Here is a 19,637-nt window from a genome sequence, read left to right as displayed (position 1 = left end):
CTCAATTCCAAACCTTTTCCAAAATGTATGTAAAATCTTTAAATACTTTTATTACTAAAGCATTCTAACAATTCTTGTAAAAAAATATTTTAAATAGTTAATTCATCTCAACTGACCTCCAAAAAGGTCCACTTCAGCAGTGGCAGCAGTAATAGTTGTAGTAGTTGAAGAGGAAGTAGAAGCAGTTGCAGTTTCAGCAGTGGTAGGAGGGCTAGGCTCTGGTGCAAATGGATCTGAAATCTGTGCTTCAGAAGGAGCAGCAGAAAGTGCAGCCAAAGAATCTAAATCCACCAAAGATGAGGATTAAATAGAAAAGAGGGGAAGGAGAGGGAGAGAAATATACTGGGCTCCAAATATTAAAAATAGTTAAAATAAGACACTAATTTATTAATCAGTTCAAAACTTTAAGAATTAAATATTTCTTACCTTCTCCCAAAAGGTCTAATAATTTCCATTACATGATAGCAGTATAAAGAAACAAAAGTTAAAACTGAGACACTGAATATCTGTGGTAAAGCTACTACTAATAAAAATTACTTCTGCATAAGGAATACCAGCAGTGTGAGGGTGTCAATAATAACCAAGAAAATGCCTAGACTTTGACCAACTTTAAACTGCATTTTAAAAATATAAAAAACGAAAAAATATGTATATATATATAAAATGCAGTCCTACATAAAGCCTGAGAACTTCAATATTTGTACTATAAAAGATAAATGCAAAGTATTTCAAAGTTCAAATACATAATTTTATCAAATTACATAGTTTCATTTTAAGTGTAGGCTTTGTTTGTTCTCTTCTTATCTAGCATTTCGATAATCACAAGTACCAGAAAACTGATAAAAGTTTTCGATACTATAATTGAAGGTAAATATATATCAAATGGAAAAGAAATAAATTCAAGAAAAAAATCATATTAAAGAATTAAAAATAAAGTATAAGCAATGGTGAGTTATAATAAAACTACAGATATCCTAGGTGACTTATCAATCAATTGTTGTCTTATACTTAAACAGTTAGAGGTTAACACCATAAATTAAAAGCTGGAAGGAGTAATCAGTATTATTACTACTTGTAATGATTAGAATTAAGATAAATATTAGTACAGTTAATGGCACAATAGATAAGGCATTTGAAAATTATCTTATTAGTATTACCTGATTTAAGTCCTATTACATGAAATGTACTTAAAATTAAAGACAGATATCTGATTGATAAGTACAAGTGGCATATGATATAAACAAATTAAACAATTAAAAAGTTATGACAGTTTTTAGAAACCTTGGAGAAGGATTTGGGAATTTCCTTTTGAAAAGAAGTCAATATAGGGACCAAGTCAACATAGGTTTTTAAATGCTGTGCTTTAATCTTGAAATATGCAGTTGATCTGGGAAAACTAATAACAATCTCTTTATAGGAATAAAATTGGCAAATGTGGTAAATATTACACTAAAAACCATAGAAGTACAAGGACCAAGCTCTTCTAGAAGTCTGAATTATAGTTCATATAAACACTACTAGCTGTTGGGAAAAGTTTAAATTCTTAGAAAATATAATTAGGGAATCTTGGAAAGCAATACATAAACAGCAAAAATTACATTTATGCATTCTATCTTCTACTTTGGGGTGAGATCAGCTCAATATCATGAAGAAGAGAAGAGAAGCCTGTTATAAATAGTAAAACACCCATCTAGCACATCATTTAATGGCAACTTAACATAGCATGTTGCTATTCCACTGTAGCCATAATATCTGAAATTAAATTGGTTAGTATTAAGAAGAGGATATAGATATCCACTTTTGTCATAATTACATTGTTCTTCATGCTTAAGTAAAAGAATTTGGTTTTACAGCCCTTCTTTCTATAGACCATAACTACAATGCCTAGAAGACTGGCCAAAAACTATCTATCTGATTATGAAAAAAAAGAGAGAGATTAAGGTGTTTCACAGTCTAAATGGGAAAAAGAAAGATCTGGAGGCATGGTTTTCTGAGTATGTACAGGAAGTAAAAATATTTAAAGATAAGAAGGAATGTGGTATGTAAAAGTTTTGACTTGGGATACAACTAATAAAACAAAAATATCTGCAAGCAAACCCACAGCCTAAGCAAAGAAAAAGTTCTGAGAGAACCATATAGATTCCTAGATAGATTTTTTAAAAATAGTAATGGCACTCAACAATTCTGCTAGGTTTCTAGAGAGAGGGTCAGTGTTGCCCTAATGTGGACCATCATATGATTTCATGTATGTTTCAGATTCTAAAGTGGATACTAAATTTAAAAAAAATACTTCTTTGACAGACGAATCCCTGTTTACAAAAATAAAAACAAAACCTGATTATTTTCAAGATAAAACTACCACTTAACTAGACTGACGGATCAGAGGAATGTGGTTTATCTGGATTTTCCTGAAGCATTTGATAGTTTTTCCTAATATCATTGTGAACAGGTAAGATTATAGCAGTTAGGTAGATTCAGATCTAGTTGGGTGATCAGATCCTGTTTTAAAGGTCAGTTTGGAGGAAAGCTTTTATGGTTTAATATTTAAACTTTATAGAATTATCCTTCACATTTATCCTTATTAAGTTTTGTCTCTTAGATTCAGTCTATCATTCTATTCCAGGAGGATCTTTCTTGATCCTCCATTTTCCAATATATTAGCAGTTGCCTTCATTTACTTATCAGATAAGCTTGTTACTTATGTCTACATCCAAGTGACTGATAAATCAGCCATGTGGTATTTAACCTTTTTATCAACTACTTGCATAAAGTCACTAATCTCAAATTTATCAAATTTATAAATAACAAAGATAAGAGAGACTGCTAGCAAAGAAAATAGAAAAATAAAGGTAAAAACAATCCCTTGAGAGGCTAGAATATGGGGCTACTTGTTTTAAGAAGAAACTTAAGATGGAGAAATATGAAGTCTTATACTCAAATTAAAAAAAAAAAAGTTCTAAAAACAACACTGAAGATATGTGAATAGGCAATAGTTCACTTGAAAAAGATCTAGGGCTTTAATTAGAATTACAACTTTTATGTGAATTGCCAATATTATATAGCAGCCAAATGAGATAATGTAATTTTAAAGGTATCATGTTTAGGAATTGGAGGATATAGTCAAATCAACTGAATTACTGGATTCAATTTGGGGTGAGGAGCACTTTTTAGTGATGGCATTGATAAGGTAGAGAATAACCATGATAATGTGGTATGGCTAATTAGGTTGCATCCTTGTTTGATAGGATAAAGGTTTTATATCTTTAGGCTATACTCATTTCTTCTTAATGTTTGACAGGATAAAGGTTTATCCATTCTGGACATCATTGGAATATCAGTAACCTCTCTAGTACCTCCCTCCATTGTGTCATCCTAGGTGCCTCCCCCAATTAGGTTATCCCCATCCAGGTACTCCTCCCCCCATTTTGTCATTGTTCTTGTTATCCTATAAAAATCTTGCTGTCCCGATACTTAGTGCTGGATTCTTTGAGACAATAGTCTTGTTTAGCCCTGGGACCAACCATGGATTCATTTGGTCCCAGTATATCTAGTATATCTCTCCATTTAATAAACTATTAAATTGTTCTCTAATCTCTGTCTTGCTCAGTTTCTCCAGCATTATAATATGTAGTACAGAACAGAGAGAGAGCTGCCTGAGGTTTACTAAATCTATTGGCCCATCTTCATTAATTAGGGATGAAATGATTATACCAAAAGAAATCTAGAAATAATCTCTAGGAATAATGATATTCTGAGCAGGAAACTGAAGGACTTGGGAATACTTGTGGTTTTCTCATTTTTCTTTTTAATTTAAGGCTAGAAGTTTAGAGGAGAAAAGAAGATGAAGAATGAAGTAGTTTAAAAGTTGGGGTTACTAAGATTTTGTTTCCTGGGTCATATCTTCATATAGAGTAAACACAAAACATCATGAAAAAGACATATGATAAAGAATAATCTTAACTTATCCTAGATTTTATTATTATAAATAAATGGGGTGTTAAAAATGGTAATTATTGAAGACAGAATGATTTTACTAGGAAAATGTCATACTAAACTAATGTCATTTTAAAAAAAGTTACAGAATTGGTAAATTAGGAAAATGCCATATACACAGTGTGCTTCCATTTTAGCTAGGCATATCACAAAGTCTTTCACAATATTACATGAAAAAGATAGAGAACTATGGGCTGAATGGAATGACATTAACTTTGATTGTCAACTGGTAGGTTTTTGATCAGGTAGAATAGCATTTTATTACAGAAGCTATATACTTCTAACTAACAGGTTTTAATATAGCCATTTTTAAAAGTTTTCACTTTGGAAGAACATATATAAAATTATGTCTCAGGGTTCTGTGTAAGTCTTGTTCTTTTCTGTATTTTTTTTTTTTTTTTTTGATGAGGCAATTGGAGTTTAGTGACTTGCCCAGAGTTACACATCTAGGAAGTATTAAGCATCTGAGGCCAGATTTGAACTGAGGTCCTCCTGACTTCAAGGCTGGTGCTCTATCCACTATGCCACTTAGCTGCCCCCTTCTGTATTTTTTTTATTTAATAATTTAGATGAAGGCACGGATAGTATGCTTATCTAATAAGAAAATGGAGGCAAATGCCAATATATTGGATAATGAAAGGATCAAAGAGTCCTGCTAGAAAGGAATAATGGGCTAGAACTCAGAGACAAAATTTAATAAAGATAAATATAAAGCACTTAGGTTTAGGTTGTTTTTGTTTTGTCCTTTGTAGAGGACCAATGACATCATGGGTAGATATTTTGACTCTCTTGTGAATTGTATTTATATGAGACAGAGTTACACAAAGTCATCAGCCTCATTTTTTCTTCCACAGTTATTCAAGTCCAGCAGTAAGACAAAAGTCAAGAAGACTGGTGATGGCCTGGGATGAAGTGGATGACTTTGGTGTCTTATTGTCTGACCAAATTCCACAATGTCTGTCTGCGTCAGCCACCCTCATGGACATTACAACAAATTATTCTCATTAGTCCGTTCTGCTGGGAGAAGGCTTCACATGCTGGGGGTATGTCCCCCACCCCATGGGATGACAATGACAAGTTTGAGGTTTATGGGTATTCAAGGAAGACTAGTGGCTTTGGTGTGAGGGCTATTTTCCACCTGTGTTGTCCATCTACCACCCAACTGTCACCTATGGATCCAAGAAATTATATCATGCACAGTGGCTACATCCTGGTAAACTGTCTCAATAGACAGACTAAACCAGCATGAAAATAACTGTCTTAGGTTTAAGCATTAAACTACAAAAGCACAAACTGGAAGAAATATGACTTGACAGTAGTTCATATGAAAAAAAAATTAGAAGATAAGCTAGGAATACAAGTTCAATTTAATTTTAATTGAAAATAGACAAGAGGACCAATATACAAAAGTATAAAATATTTAAAACCAATTATGGTTTATCCTTAATCCATTCAATTGTCAATGGACAAAGTTTTCAAATTTAGAATGTCAACAGCCAAGTTAAAGTTTATAAGTAGTCTAAGAATTGATTTTTTTGCATCTTCTACCCCCTTTTCCATAGCTCTTACAAAAATGGGGGATGGCAAAAGACCACAGACTATTCTGTAGTTTTATTTTAAGGATATTATGAATATATTATATCCTAGTGTTGAAAGGAAAATACATGGAAAATACATGTAACATTTAAAAATGAATGTTGCCAAGGCTAGATTTATCTAGAGCCTCTGAAGAGAATTAGTTTTAAATGTTTTGGTATTCCGGATTGTGATATCTATTTTGTCAAAAATTAACACCTTTGTTATAATTCAATTGTCAGAAATTAACTATAAATGTTGATTCATGTCAAGGTCAATATAATGAAAATACTGATTCAAATATAATCTATAATCAATGCTATATCTAACTAAAAGGAACAAGAACTTCACCAGCTCTGAAGTCAGGAGAACCTGAGTTCAAATCTGGTCTCAGACACTCCTAGCTTTGTGACCCTGGGCAAGTCACTTAACCCCAATTGCCTCAGCAAAAAACAAACAAAAGAACTTTTAGTTTCACATAATTATGAATTAATTTTACTATACCCTACTAACCTATTAAATAGAAAATCTCAGAATTTAGGTAAAAGAAAAATATTTCCTTATATTGTAGATTTTAATCCTCAAAATGCATATATGTAAAACTTTAATTGTATTATCATTAGGAAAAAAAACACCCAACAAAAAATGCCTATGGACATCATTTGTAGCCTTTCTCTCCTCATTTTCTACTATCATTTAGAATAGTCAGTTTAGAAAAGATCAAACTTTTTTTTCAAAATGAAGAAAAATTACATTTTAGACTTATCTGGAAATAACAAGAGACAGAAAGATATAAATTTCTCTTACCTCCCCATGCAGTTGCCCCTCCAGAAGGTGCTGGAGGGGGTGCTGTTGCTGCTGCTACTGACTGTGCCCCAGATGAAAAGTCTGGTTGGAGGTCAAGTAGATCACTAGATGGTTTAGAAGTACTAAGGGAAAGAAAAAGACTTTAAAATGAATTGAGCATATTTTGAAAAATTACATATGTGAACATTTGTTAAATCTGCCTAACAAAGATGTAGCAAAAATGTTTAAAAATACATTATTTAATTAACACAGCAGCTTCACAAATTGGTATTAAAATATTGTATTCAAATCCTCTGAAAAGTGGAATATAAATTTGAGTACAGCAGCAAGATAACCCTATTCTTCTCGACAGTGATTGCCGTTTGTAGTCATGAACTTCCTAATAGCACAAAGACTCCCTTAAATACTTTAACCTTTTAGATCCTTAGCTTGTTTAGATCATATGACTCCATCCACCCTACTCATCACACCTTTATCCACAAAAGATATGTCATTATTCATAAATACACCATTTCCATGTTCATAAATACTGAAACTTCCTTATCTGATAATAATCTATTGTCATTTCATTTCTCCCTCTGCCTTGCAACCCCCAAACCTGTTGTTTTCTAAATCCAGTGTTCAGTTTTTATTTTATTTTTTATACTACCAATCAGTTATCAAGATCTTACCATGGAATACTTCCAGATTTAAATATTATTTTGATGGCTAAGAGCTATTTCTCCCAGAGCAGAAGTTTTTACTTTCTATACCAGCAACTTTGGAATAAGAAGTAAAATTCCTATACAAATAAAATCATAATCAAAACAAAAATTCATCAATAATAATTAACTAACCTGATGGGAGCTACTGCAGATGAAGTTGCAAATAGGTCAACTGGTGGGGACGTATCAATAGTTTTAGCTGGAGTAGAATTAGGAGATGTAACAGTTGTGGCTGGAGAAGACTGAAAGTAAAGATATATAGTATATAATACTCTAATAAATATTTATACCATACATAAATTGATGATAAACTTAGTGCAGAAATTTACCCTTTACAATAACAAAGAGTAATTCACCATAGAATTAAAAAAAAGTTCCAATATTATTAGACTGTAAAGAATCAAATTATGAGTTTCACTCATTTTATGTCTAATCTCACAAAAACTTCATTTCTATATTTATAATCATATTGTTAATGTCTAAAAACATTCCCTCATCAAAAAGTTAGTTGGAAAAAAAACCCCAACAAACTAGTGGCTGCCGAAATTTAAATATTTGGAGAAACATTTGGAGTAACTGCCAAGACACTCAGTTTACTTAATACACATTTAATACATTCACCCCTGCCACTTTTTTCCCTTCCCTTCTTAGACCTACTTTTATTGAGAAATCATCCTGCATGTCTTTAGTGTCTAAAAATCCAACTTACAAAACAATTCAGAGATGGCAAAGAATGACTCTTAAGCATGTTTCAAGTCAGTGGCAGCTTGAGGATATCTTGTGCATATCCACCCACTAATCTGACACAACCAGCTGAAAAAGAATAACAAAGCCTATAAATCCTTTTTCTGGATTAGTTCAGTTTGAGGCAGACTTGGTAAATATCACATGAAGACAGTTGAAACATTAAATAAATACTTAAAAGTTGTGGTTAGCCATTATGCTATCTTTGCTTTCTTTCATGAGCTAATTCCACTTTCTCATGTTCTCAGAAAATTAATATCAATAGGAGGTGAGCATCTGCCTGGTATCAAAGCAAACCAGTCACAGAAATCTCATTTCCACTTAAAGAATTAATTGAACAACAAATACTTCAAGATTATAATCAAATAAATATACCACTAACCTAACTGGATAAGCAAATTAAAAAAAAAATATCCTAAAGTTTTAGGATTGTTTTTGTTTGTTTTGTTTTTAGAAAACTACTCCAGAAAAAGGATCAAAAAAGTGAATATTTTTGGGAGACACCTCAGGGTTAAAAGCTATGTGTCTCATAGTTGTTCAGAAGCAAAACAGTACTTGTTTCAAACCTACAAATTGTAAGCAAGAAATCAGAATTAAATAGAATACCAGTTACAGAACACATTAAGTCAAGAAACAAAAGCACTACATGGATTTCTGTTTTGCACAATGCTACACATATCTTTTTTCTTTTCTAAACAAGAATTAGGATATAGTTCAAATATGAAATAATATCTTCAAAGTGATAGAAACTACTAAACTATATCTGGTTTTCATATGAAAATTATATATGCTAAATTTTGGCTATGAGAATTAACACATCTAAATGAAATTCAGACATTCTTCAACTATAACAATAGGCTTGATATAGGTATACCAATATAAACAAAGAGTGACATCATTTTTGTTACAACTCTTGCCTTAAGAATGAATATAAACAGTTAACTTTGTAAAACTGCCTGTTAACAGTACAATTCTTGGTAAGATACATAAGTGGGCAACCAAGCAAAATTTCTGGATGTTAACAACAATAAAAAAGATAAATGAGACAAATTTCAATCTGATTTGACCAATACATGAACTAGATTACAACAAATAATACTAAAACTATCCAATGAATATTCCTGAAATTTTGTTATCCTTAGCATATATCAGAAAAAGTTTATATACTGCTATCTAGTAATTTTACCCATTAGCAGTATATACATATAGATAAAAAATTAGCTATGTTTTATGATAGCAAAGGGATGAGTCCCTTTTAATTATAATTAATATATTATTAATTATATTTAATTATTAATTAAATATAATTAATGGTTGAGTCTCTCATGATGCCAACAACCATTAATTATAAAGAGAAAAACAAAAACATTTCAAGGTATAATGTTGATCCTAATTAGGATCCTTGATTATGAATTTAGAATTGGAAGAGAATATGGAGAGGCCCTCTAGTCCAATCTTCAAGGTAAGGAAACTGAGGCCCAGGGATTTAAATGACTTGGCCAAAGCCACATAAAGTAGTAAATATCAGAGGCAGGATCTTTAATTATATTATTTTGTAAGCTTAATAAATATTTACTGATGTCCTGGGTTGCTTAAAAGTAATTGATATTAGTGAATTCTCTTGTATCTGATATCTTAATCTAGGCATTTAAGATGCCTGGCGTAATTTCCACTATTTGAGCAATATAAATCAATCAAATATATGATTAAATCATACACAATTCAGGATGTTTCAAAACTTTGACTAGAGTAAGAAACATATCTAAAGTTAATAATGTAACTTTAGAGAAATGAGTCAGCTTTCAAGATGAAAAAGCCAAGTAGGCAATGCTTTGCTGTATTATTGTTATTATTTTTCTAATGCAGAAAATAAGACTTACCTTACTCAATGGAGAGGGAGCACCAGATCTAAAATTTAATTGAGAAAAGTTTAAAAAGGAAAGTTTGTGAAAAAAAACAAAAAACATTTCAAGTAATGTCAAAAATATAAAGATCTGGGGTTAACTAAGTGGTGTAGTACATAGAGCACCAGCCCTGAAGTCAGGAAGACCTGAGCTCAAATTTGATCTCAGATACTTAACACTTCCTGGGTGTGTGATCCTGGGCAAGTCACTTAACCCCAATTGCCTGAGCAATAAATAAATAAATGAATGAATGAAATAAAGATCTAACATGCTAACATAAACATATAGTGTCCATGTATAAAATGACACTTCAAGCATCCATTAGAAATACTAACTTTAGCATAAAAACAAAGTTTAATAACAACATTTTCTAGGACTTAAAGATTTTTAAAATTAAATAACACTACCATCTTTAAATATTATTTTCTTTGTTATTTTATCAAATTATAGAATTTTAGAACTGGAAGAAACTTTAAAGATCTATTTTGTAAAGCAGAGTGGTGGAGTGACTTGGGCAAAGTAACAATTAATATTATAACTAGATTTAGAATCAATCTATTGACCTAATACTCCTGGTGATAAGAACAATCTGAATTCATACAGAATTGTGTAATTTAGAAAGTGCTTTCCTTGCAGCAATCTTGTTAAGGTTGCACATAGAAGAATTTCTATAAAGTGATATCTCAATATCATTTCTGCTTTAAATATTTCCAGAAATTCAATACCTTATTCATCCCTTATGACATTTCCACACATCAGAAAAATGACTATACTAAAACTGGAGAAGCTCCTACCTCAAGTGTAGAAAAATTAAAAAAAATATATATATATATAAAGGAAAATAAAAGTGAATATTATGAGTCTGCAAAAACTTTACAGTCTGCAAAAGCAAAAACTTTTACATGTTTTGAAAAAATAGTTGTGTTAAAGAAATAAGCAAATGACTGAAAACTTATTAAGAATAGGATCTACTAAGGTTTATTTACATAGGCAGAACTAATGTGAATGACGTTTTAAACCAACTGTTCAAAGGAATCGTGGCATAATTTGTACATCCTGATGACTAAAGTCTATTTCACCTGACATATCTATCATAAAACTCCTTCAGGACAAAAGAAAACTCCCCCTAATGTCACTACAATTCTGTATTCTCTTATACAATAACCTCAAAACTTGTTCCTGGTTCAATAAATGAGGGTAAATATCTAACCATAGCTAAAAAATGTAGCAAAAATACCAAAAGGCTAAAAATTTCTACATTCTATAGACCTTACCACAAGGAACAGTAGCATCAGAATATAGAGAGGGCAAGGTTGGCATCATGAGAGGCTCAAATGGATAACTGGTGTTTGGTGTAGTATAAGCTCTCTTTAGGAAGAAAATTTAAAAAAAATAGCCATGTCATAAAATAAAACTATAAATCTAATGTGATGAAATTCAACAAGGATAAATATTAAAGTCCTATAACTGAATTAAAAAGATAAAGTTCACAAAAATATAATATGGGATAGGGTAAGGCTTGACTAGTTTGATCTGGGGGCTTTAGTGGATTATATGATTTAGAGGAAGACATGGCTGCCCCCTCAAAAAACAAAAGAAAAACCTACCAAAGCCAAAACTCACATACAACCTCTTCTCCATCTTGCCAAATCCTAATGTGTCATGAGATGCAGTCTCAAATGAGTAAGATACCAACTTGTACTTTCCCCCAATCAAGTTGTTTCTTAAGTATTGTTCTATGTGCCACATTCTTTTGGAGAGGATGTTGATAATCTAGAGAATATCCAGAAAAAGGCAACAAGGATAGCAAGAAGACTCAAGACCATGCCATACAACCTTTAAGTGGAGGAACAGGAGTGTTTAGCCTGCTGAAGAGAAGATATGTATGGCACAAATTAATAATATTAAGTTATGTTCAGAGATGACAAAGAAAGAAAAATAACATTTGCTGTTCTTGGACCCAGAGGGCAAAATGAGGAGTAATGAGTAAAAGCATCAGAGTTTTACAATGAAGACGAGTAAAAACTAATATTCCTACTATTTGGAATTGTTGGAATTGGAATTTGGAAAAACTGGAACTATAATGTAGGGGAATCTTGATCAGGTAGAGACTGAATTAGATGAGCTCTCAAGTCTCTTCCTACACTATAATTTTAAGAGAAAACAACTGTTTTGAACATAGGTTTTAAGAAATGATTAGATATAGGGAATCATGTTTGAGATCTGGATGACGGGAAAATGGTGATATTGTTAATAAAAATAGAGAATAAAAGCAGTGCAACAACTTATAGGAAAAAAACTGCTACATTTGAAGTAATAAGACCTGGAAATAATAAGACACTCTATTGTCTCCTGGCATAGCCACTGTGTTCAAATTGTGACTATTGTGACTATCCTAAATCTAGGAGATCTCAGTTGGTATTCCCATCCTTGTGTTGCTCCCCTCTGAAAGATTTTCTGACATGGAACCCCAAGGGATTTCACTATTTTCTTGACCAGCTAACTCCCTTGCTCCTCTTACCTGAGCCAAGGTTTGCCTGTTGAATGTTTTTGTTTTGTTTTGTTTTTTGTATTTTTTGCTTTCATATCCAAGCCTTTGACTTATTTTGTTGTTTATTTGATTTCTGGCTGAAAGGTGAGAGGAACATGATTTGATATCAGATCAGATCAGATCAATAGGGGGATCTGCTGTGGAGAGAAAAAAAGAGTCTCACTTGAAGAAACATTTGGGGATATAATTTAGATCTTTTTTTTTTTTTTAATTATAGGTTTTTCTTCTTGTTTCTGGAGTTTGTGCTGTCCTGGATCTAAAATCTTTTTAATGATTGCACACTAGCTAGCCATGGGAGGTAAGTGAGTGGGAAACCAGGACAAGAAAGGAGGTTTAAAAAAAAACTTTTCCTCAAAAACAGGAAAAAAAAAAACCCCAAAATTGTTCTGAGATTTGCCATTGTTATGATCTCAGACAAGTTACTTAACACCTTCTTGGCTTAAGTTTCCTCATCTGTAAAATAATGGGATTTAAAGAGATAACCTTTAACAATACTACTAGTTCTAAATCTATCATTAGGAGTTAATTGATTTTTCCCTTGCAGTTATGAGCATTTGGAATGATGACATTTATTAAAAATGTACATCTTTATGGATCCACATTAAGTACAGGTAATTGTGGGCAATAGTTCAACCCGTGAAAATGTTCTGGGTCCAGTATTTGTAGTATGAGAATTTGTCAAATCAATAAATGGTAGTGAAGTTATGTAGAATTCTAGATTATGTTTTTAGGTATTCAGCAAATGCTAAGTTTCACTTTAAGATCTTTCACAATTTTACCACTTTACTGCATTATCTACAATGATTACTAAGTTTAACCTTGTTAAGAATAATCCTTTTAGGAAAAAGGACCCACATGTGCAAAACTGCTAGTGGCAGCCCTTTTTGTAGTGGCAGGAAACTGGAAATTGAGTCGATGTCCATTAGTTGGAGAATGGCCGAATAGTTATGGTATATAGCATATAGTATATTCCATAACATATTATTGTTCTATAAGAAATGACCAGCAGGATGATTTTAGAAAGGCCTGGAGAGACTAACATGAACTGATGCTAAATGAAGTGACTAGAATCGAGAGAACATTGTACACAGAAACAATAAGATTATATGATAATCAATTCTGATGGACATGGCTCTTTTCATTAACGAGGTGATTCAGGCCAGATCCAATGTTCTTGTGATGGAGAGAACCATCTGCACCAGAGAGGACTATAGGAACTGAGTGTTATCTAAGGGAGGGGGATCAGGGAAAGGCAGGGAGAAAAAAATTTGGAACCCAAGGTTTTGCAAGGGTGAATATTGAAAACTATCTATGCATATGTTTTAAAAATATAAAGTTTTAAAATAAAAAAAAAGATGCTCCAAAAAAAAAAAAAAAGAATTAATCCTTTTATCATCTTTGGTTGCAATGATGTGTTTATAAATAGCCATCATAAAACTCCATATCCACAAAAAAATTCATACAACTTAGTCATTTGTCCAATGCTAGTTTGTCAATATAATTGCTATTTTAATTTATTTGGATATTTTCCATAGAGGGCCTTTTTGTTCTATTCTTTACACTGAACTATTTCATTGATTCTATCCACAGAAAAATCACTTTTGGCAAGTTACATTAGATACTGTAATGGTATTGGACCTGATACAAGTGACCTTTACTTGTCAGTAAAGAAATACTTATTAAGTATTTGCTAGATCCCAAGCATTGTACTAAGTACTGGGCAGAAAAGAAAGAAAGGTAGAAAACAAAATCCCTGTTCTTTTGGAGATCACTCAGTCCCATGGGAGAGATAATATGCAAACAACTATATAGAAAGTAGATGTATATATAATAAATTGGAGATATGAGAAGAAATTGGCATGAAGGGGAAAATGGAAAAGACATCTTATAGAAAGTGGAATTTTAACTGGAACTTGAGAAAGCTAGGGAACCAGGAGATAAAAGATGAAGAGAGAGAGAATTTGAGGTATGGGAGGCAGTCATAAAAATGATAGGGGTCAGGAGTTAGAATACCATATATCTATATACACAGAATAAGTAGAGAGGGATAAAGTATAAGAAAACTGGAAAAGCAGTAAGGAGACAAGTTATAAAGTGAGAAGTAGAGGCCAATTGTAGATGGTTTACTCAAAGAGTTTAACCACTAAAGTAAAGGAGTTATGGGATAATAGCCAAGGGAAGAATAAAATGGATGGATCAAATGAGAGTTTTTAAGAATATTTATTAGAATGTTTGTAGGATGCAGGGAAGCAAGCAGGAGGCAGAGTCAAGATAACCTAGAGAACAAAAATGTTAGAAGAATATCTAGAGAAGGGATAGAATGAGGTCACTTGTTCACACAAAAAGATTTGCTTTGGCAAGAAGAATCACCTTTTTATATGAGACAAGTAAAAAAAGAGAAAATGCCTGCAGACATATGAATGATGTGAGTTGAGAAGGAGGATAGAAAAGAGGGAGATGTTATCAAATGGCCTTTTTCCCCCAGTAAAATATAAAGCAAAATTCTCAGTTGAAAGAATGAGGGCAAAGAGATGAGAGATTTGAGGAATGATAAAAAGATTTGGAAAAGATGCTACAGTAAGTAGAAGAGTGAATTGAGGTGAAAGAGGAAGGTGTAAAAAGATTATTTTGTTTTAATAAAAAGCCAGTTGAGATTATTTAACAAAAATTTGCACAACTCTGTGACGTTGGCTTGTTCCAAAGGTAATTTTGTTTGCTTTTTAGAAAATGTTATTCATCATGTGCTCTAAAATGTCCATTAATAATCTTCTGCCTTTTTGGTAAGGAAATATTAACTTTTCGATAACCTTTTAGAGTGACAAGTTTTGTGTATTTTATTAATATAATATGACAATTACCAAATAAGTTTTGGTTTAATTTTTTATGGTTTTGTAAAGGTATATTAAGGCTACCACTGAACAAAAATTGCTGTGGATTTGATAGTATGATTTAACTAGCAAGACCAATTATGACAAAAGAGTAATATAAAAAAGCTATTATTTTCTGTAACTATCATGAATGAATTTTCTCATATCTGGCAAAGTTTAAAAACATTTCAGCCCCTACCAACAACAAAATATATGGCAACTACTGCTATACCAGAAGGTAAAATCAATAAGTATCTATTAAGTTTTTCCCATATGTGATTTATTATGCTAAGCACTGAGGATATAAATAAAGGCAAAACTCAAAACAAAAAAAACCAGTTCCTGCCTTCAAGGATCTTACTTTTTAATAGAGAATGCAATAGTAAACAGAATAAATAGAAGGCAGTTTGAGTAAGTGAAGAAGGCATTAGCAACTGGGGAGGTAGGGATAGGAAAGACTGATCTGAAAATATTTTATGTCTTAGAGGTCTACTTTTATGCCGCCTTTTATCCCATACCAATCAAGGCTTTTAAATGAATTTATTATATAACTTAATAAATTTGAACAAACTGTTAGTTAGTCATGCAATTCAATATAAATGAGCTGAGTTTTTAATTTTTTTTTAAATTTCAAAAGTGTATAAGTAGAACACTTTATATTTTGTTCTTTATAAACAAAATCTTAAATTGGTTTCATTTTCTATATATGTTATTTTTCCTTGATAAAAGGAACAGTTTCATGAAATTGTCTTAGTTAATATTTTAAGGCAATATTCAAATCACTGATTTATGATAGATTTTGTTTCTCTGCCTAGGAGAACCCTACCACCTCAATAAGGGCTGGAAATATAGCATTTTATTACTGAAAGAAAAAAGAATGACTGCTTCAGATAGCATCTCACAATACTTGGGATGATTAAAAATAACATAGCAGAAAATGTCCTGCACAGTAAGTTAAAATATGGGGCTAAGTGATATAAGGCCCCTTCCAGCTCTACAATTCTAGACATTCATAGAAATTTCAAATGATTCAGTTCTATTCAAAATGTCCAATAAATCTGATATTATCCTTTATTGATCCCAATATTGAGATAAAATTAATTATGTACATGATAATCCACATAGTACTGAATATATCAGATTTTTACTCTTAAAAGGAAAGCACAGAAAACTGATCTCAGATTTTCCCCATCTATATAACTTTAGTTAAAATTACTAAAGGTTTTTAAAATATATTTCAAAATATAATCACATAGAAATGAAATCCCTTTTTGTCCATGGAATATTTCAAGAGATAAAATACAAAAGAATTTTGTATAATGTTATAGAAATCTCAGAAGAATACCAAAGAGTAGTTTATATAATCCTGGAAATAAACAAAGTATCAACATAAACTTGTAGATTTTCTTCTAAGAGCATTTAAATCTCATCTCAGAACTATAGATCAGACTTACTTTATACGGATGATAGAAAATAAAAAATTCTATTTTCATGAAATTGCCTCTTTGATAACTTCAAATTTGTGTAAGAATTTACAAAAAGAAGTAAAATCTTTGAGATTATAGAGACTAAGCCTAGTGGAATATGTTTCTGGAGAAGGTTCAAAAAAGTTTTTACCCCATCTCAAGAAGGCATAAATAACAGCCCATTAACTATTAATCTATGCCATCTACTCTGAGAGACTGAAAAGCACCACTGAAAAAGACAACAAATTAGAAAACAAATAAAAACTTGACATTTAGATGTTCTAAATATATTAAATTTCACTTTATGAGTATTTTTGCATACACAGTAATAACTGAATGCAAAGTAAACACTCAATATAGTAAGTACTTACCCATCACTTAAGTTCCCAGGTAAGCACAAATATAGAAAAATGAAAATAGTTAACTACTAAGTCTGTTAATTTTAATTAGGGATAAGCAGATTAACATAAGGCCAAAAATGCTCTGGACAAACTCACAATTCAGGGGAAAAGGATTTTTGGTAGATATAAAGTGAGCTGAAATAAAAGGGTGGAAAAGCATTTACTTTGTCCAAAGGTTGAGTATAAAATAAAATAATTAAGTTATGAACTTTTAAAAATAAGGTTATGCATTCTTTTTGTATGTAAAAATGTCAGCTACTAGCTTCCTTTAGTAAATTATAAACTTGACAAAAAAGAGGAAAAAATAATTGTAATGGATTATGGACTGGCTAAAATCTCTTTGCAGGTCAAGGTTCATCAATCATCTGAAAATTTTTGGACTATCTCTGCTGACTTTTCTGTTCTTAACTTAGTATGTTTGTTTAATTGATGGTGGATGCAACCATCAACAAATACTTATTACATAATCCCTGTATACAAAAACAACATGGAAAATATAAAGAATAGAACAGGGCACAATTTTAGCTCTTTTAACACAAAAATACCTAAAAAATGAAGCAGAAAAATAATTAAGGATTTTAGAATAGAGAGAACTTCTGATTGAGGTGGTCAGGAATGACTTCATATAAGTGTTAGGACATGAGATGGATTTTATTGACAAAGAGGGTGAAAAAGGTAATTTTATGGAAAAGAAATGTTTCCTTCAAACCAAGGAAATAACAAAATTTAAGTCCTGCTAAATACTGTTGTAGAGGGTACAGGCTTCTCTAAGGAAGGAGTGGGAAATAAACCAGAGGTATAGGGTGAGGTCAAAGCCTTGAATTTAGGCTAAGAAATTTGGACTAAAGGCTATAGAAAATTTTTGAATAGGGGATGGGAATAATACAAATATAGCTTTAGAAAGATAATTTCAATTTTGTAAACAATATGGTGTGACCAGAGACAAGGAAATCAGTTATAAATCTATTTTTGCATCTACTATGAAATTGAAAACCAATTAAAATAGTATTTTCAGAATCTAATTAAGGTGCCAAATTGTTTTTCTGTTCATTTGTCTTCCCCAATAGTCAGTTAGGGTCCAAGGTAGGAGAAAGAGGGAGTGAAGACTACAGCTTAAGAATTTCTACAAAGGAAAAGTGAAGGATCTTTCAACCAGCAAGAGAAAAACAAAAGCTTTTTAATGTTTAACTCAGAATTGCATTAGAAAGAAATTATACTGCCAATAAAGACACATTTTATAAGTTAATTTGAAAAAGTGCAAATCACTTAACATAAAGAATCATTAAGATTCATATGGGTCAATATAATTGCTATCAAAAACAAAATCCTATTACTTGAGTTGAATATTTTTGAAAAATCATCTAATTAAAAAAAAAAATCTTCCAATAATAGGAACTGGGCCAGAAGGAAGGATGTCATTTATAAATGACACTATAAATCACTTTTTTTTAAAAGCTAGCAAAGATCCCCCCATAATACATACACATACACACTTCAGAATATACGACTAAAGCATACTTGTTTCCAGTTTTCTTTCCTTCTAATGTATTTAGATGCTGTTCAAGTGTCTCCATAAGACTGCTCGGAGCCTATAATAAAAAAGTAAAAGTGAATGTCTACATTCTTTTCCCTTAGCTTGCCAAAGTTAAAAACCCTGGAACTAGATTATAACCAAATCCTAGAAATTCATAGTAGAATTCTACTGAACATGTAAGATTTTTTCAGATAAGGTTTTTTAATATTGCAATAATTGAACTCCACTAGACAGGATCCAAGAGAGATACATATTATATCTAATCTGACTCTACAATAAACAGAATTACTGTGAGGTTTGTTGTTGTTTGGTTCTTTTCAGTTCTTTCCAACTATTTGTGACTCCTTTGTGACTTTTTTCCTTGACAAAGATAGTGGAATGGCTTGCCATTTCCTTCTCCAGCTAGTTTTACAGATGAGGAAACTGGCAAAGAGTATTAAATGACTTGCTCAGGATCACATAGCTAGTAAGTACTGGGTCACATTTGAACTCAGGAAAATGAATCTTCTTGGTTCCAGGTCCAGCAATTTTTTTTACTGTACCATCTAGCTCCTCTTTGTGAGATTCCAGCATATCAAATACAGAAGACAAAAAAAAAGTTTAATACTTATTCTTGGAAAGAAATTTATCAGCTAAAGTTCAGCACATCCATCCCCATACTAAGAACATAAGAATAGTTAAGTGAATCCAAGATAGGAATATTTCTAAAGCAAATTTGTAAACAATACAGTAAAATCTCACTATTGTATGTCCAAATGAAAACACTAAGGATAGGGGGAAATTTGGGAAAGAAGGAATTATGGGAAAATAAGTACAGATCTTTTAAATAATAAGCACTAAAATTTTCCTTTATTGAGATGTAATTTAATTTAAACCATAAAATAATTTTGTCCTCTGTAACAAAAATATCAAAAGATAATTTAAAATAATATCTCAGAATAATTTTATATGAATCTATTATTTCAAATACAGCAAAATTCTGCACATTTCTATTTCCTAGATTATTTCAAAGGTAATCTTTTGAGGCTTTCTTAAAAAAAAAGGATAGTATCTCAAAATAATCAAAGAATCAACTACATTTTTATCATTTT

At 31.5% G+C, this 19,637-nt stretch overlaps 1 protein-coding gene across 15 annotated transcripts in view; it reads right to left on the bottom strand.

The window, feature by feature from the left end:
• The window catches only part of SNAP91 (synaptosome associated protein 91), a 144,337-nt gene that overhangs the window by 41,093 nt on the left and 83,607 nt on the right, over positions 1-19,637 (bottom strand). For 11 of the 15 annotated variants that reach the window (XM_031964565.1, XM_031964572.1, XM_031964576.1 and 8 more), the window contains exons 10-16: positions 18,531-18,601; positions 16,983-16,988; positions 9,704-9,731; positions 7,212-7,321; positions 6,376-6,497; positions 427-441; positions 117-281 (exon numbers count right to left, since the gene is read on the bottom strand). In XM_031964565.1, coding sequence (XP_031820425.1) covers positions 117-281; positions 427-441; positions 6,376-6,497; positions 7,212-7,321; positions 9,704-9,731; positions 16,983-16,988; positions 18,531-18,601 — 517 coding nt within the window. The remainder of the gene's footprint in view (positions 1-116; positions 282-426; positions 442-6,375; positions 6,498-7,211; positions 7,322-9,703; positions 9,732-16,982; positions 16,989-18,530; positions 18,602-19,637) is intronic. The other 4 variants (XM_031964571.1, XM_031964574.1, XM_031964573.1 and 1 more) reach the window with 3 other exon arrangements.

This window comes from Sarcophilus harrisii, chromosome 4, assembly GCF_902635505.1.
Source record: "Sarcophilus harrisii chromosome 4, mSarHar1.11, whole genome shotgun sequence".
Classification (NCBI taxonomy): Eukaryota; Metazoa; Chordata; class Mammalia; order Dasyuromorphia; family Dasyuridae; genus Sarcophilus; species Sarcophilus harrisii.
Note: the sequence above shows the minus strand (reverse complement) of the source record. Positions and strands in the feature narration are given on the sequence as shown.